The sequence below is a fragment of the Trachymyrmex septentrionalis genome, unplaced genomic scaffold (genome assembly GCF_001594115.1).
Source record: "Trachymyrmex septentrionalis isolate Tsep2-gDNA-1 unplaced genomic scaffold, Tsep1.0 scaffold71, whole genome shotgun sequence".
NCBI lineage: Eukaryota > Metazoa > Arthropoda > Insecta > Hymenoptera > Formicidae > Trachymyrmex > Trachymyrmex septentrionalis.
The window spans coordinates 1,639,774-1,640,949 of record NW_017305895.1 but is presented as its reverse complement, the minus strand read 5'-3'; the positions used below and the strand labels follow the sequence as shown (position 1 = coordinate 1,640,949).

The 1,176-nt window shown below is 29.9% G+C and overlaps 1 protein-coding gene across 1 annotated transcript in view; it reads left to right on the top strand.

Moving 5' to 3' along the window:
• Nucleotides 1–1,176, top strand: part of LOC108753734 (putative odorant-binding protein A10) — a 3,679-nt gene that overhangs the window by 1,191 nt on the left and 1,312 nt on the right. Inside the window, exon 2 of the mRNA XM_018495596.1 lies at nucleotides 1,083–1,156. Coding sequence (XP_018351098.1) covers nucleotides 1,083–1,156 — 74 coding nt within the window. The remainder of the gene's footprint in view (nucleotides 1–1,082; nucleotides 1,157–1,176) is intronic.

Below are 1,176 nucleotides of genomic sequence, written 5' to 3'. Positions count from 1 at the left end.
CCTAATTAAAGTTAGACAGAAAGTTAAATAAGCTCTTGAATGAGATTATGTTAATGTGATTTGTGTGGTGTGGAAACCATGCTTATCTCCGACAAAATTTGATGAAAAAAAGGGATAGTCAAATTTTTCGAGTACAGTTTTACATTAAAAATGATATCAAAATAATTCCATTGAAGAGTTTTTTTCATTTTTCGTCTATCTTTAATAATTCTCGATATATCAGCATGGACATATTAATTGAACAGAAATCGGTATTTACTCAACGATAATAATTTTGCAAAATTCATTGCGATCGTAATGTCAAAGATGAACCCTTAACATCAAAGGTCATTTACGTATTGGGATTTCGTATATTTAAATAACAACAAATGAAGAGCGAAGTAAGAGTCAACGCATTCCGTAAAAAGACATAATTAAAGACATAAATTAAAAGTATAGAAAAGATAAAAAAAGAAGAAAAGATGTATACTAAGAAATAATAATGGTGAAAGGTAAACATTACAAGTTTCGGCTACCGGATTGAACCCTCTTCAGATGTTAACATAATGGAAATAGAGTAAAAAATAATTGTCGCAAAAGTTCACAGATTAAGAATACACGCAGTTCGATTGAGTCTCGATGTAGAACTCGACATTATTCGTACGATTGAACAGTCAAAACAGTGTCATGTCTCATAGCAAAGTTCAGCAAACATATGTAAAAGATCAGAACTAATGTATCTATATAAGTATAACAAATAGTATAAAAACATAAAGAAGGATGGAATGCAGATGTGACAAAACGGACATTGTATCGACCAATGTGACCGCTCGCTGAAACGAATCGCCACGCACCTTAGTATACAATACATCTTTTCTTCTTTTTTTACATTTTCTATACTTTTAATTTATGTATTTAATTACATGTCATTTTACGGAATGCGTTGACTCTTACTTCGCCCTTCATTTGTTGTTATTTATTTTATATATGAAGAGTCCTTGTATTTTTGTTATTTATTTCGTACATTTGTTAATTAGAGAAGTAAAATTGATTATTTTTAATTAAAGAGAGAATAATAAAAAAATAATTTCTTTTAATTCCAGACATGTTCGGCGAAGCTGTCATAACTAACTGCGAAAAATGTACCGAAACTCAAAAAGAATGGCTGAAGAAGATAGTAAAGTGGTATGCAAAGAA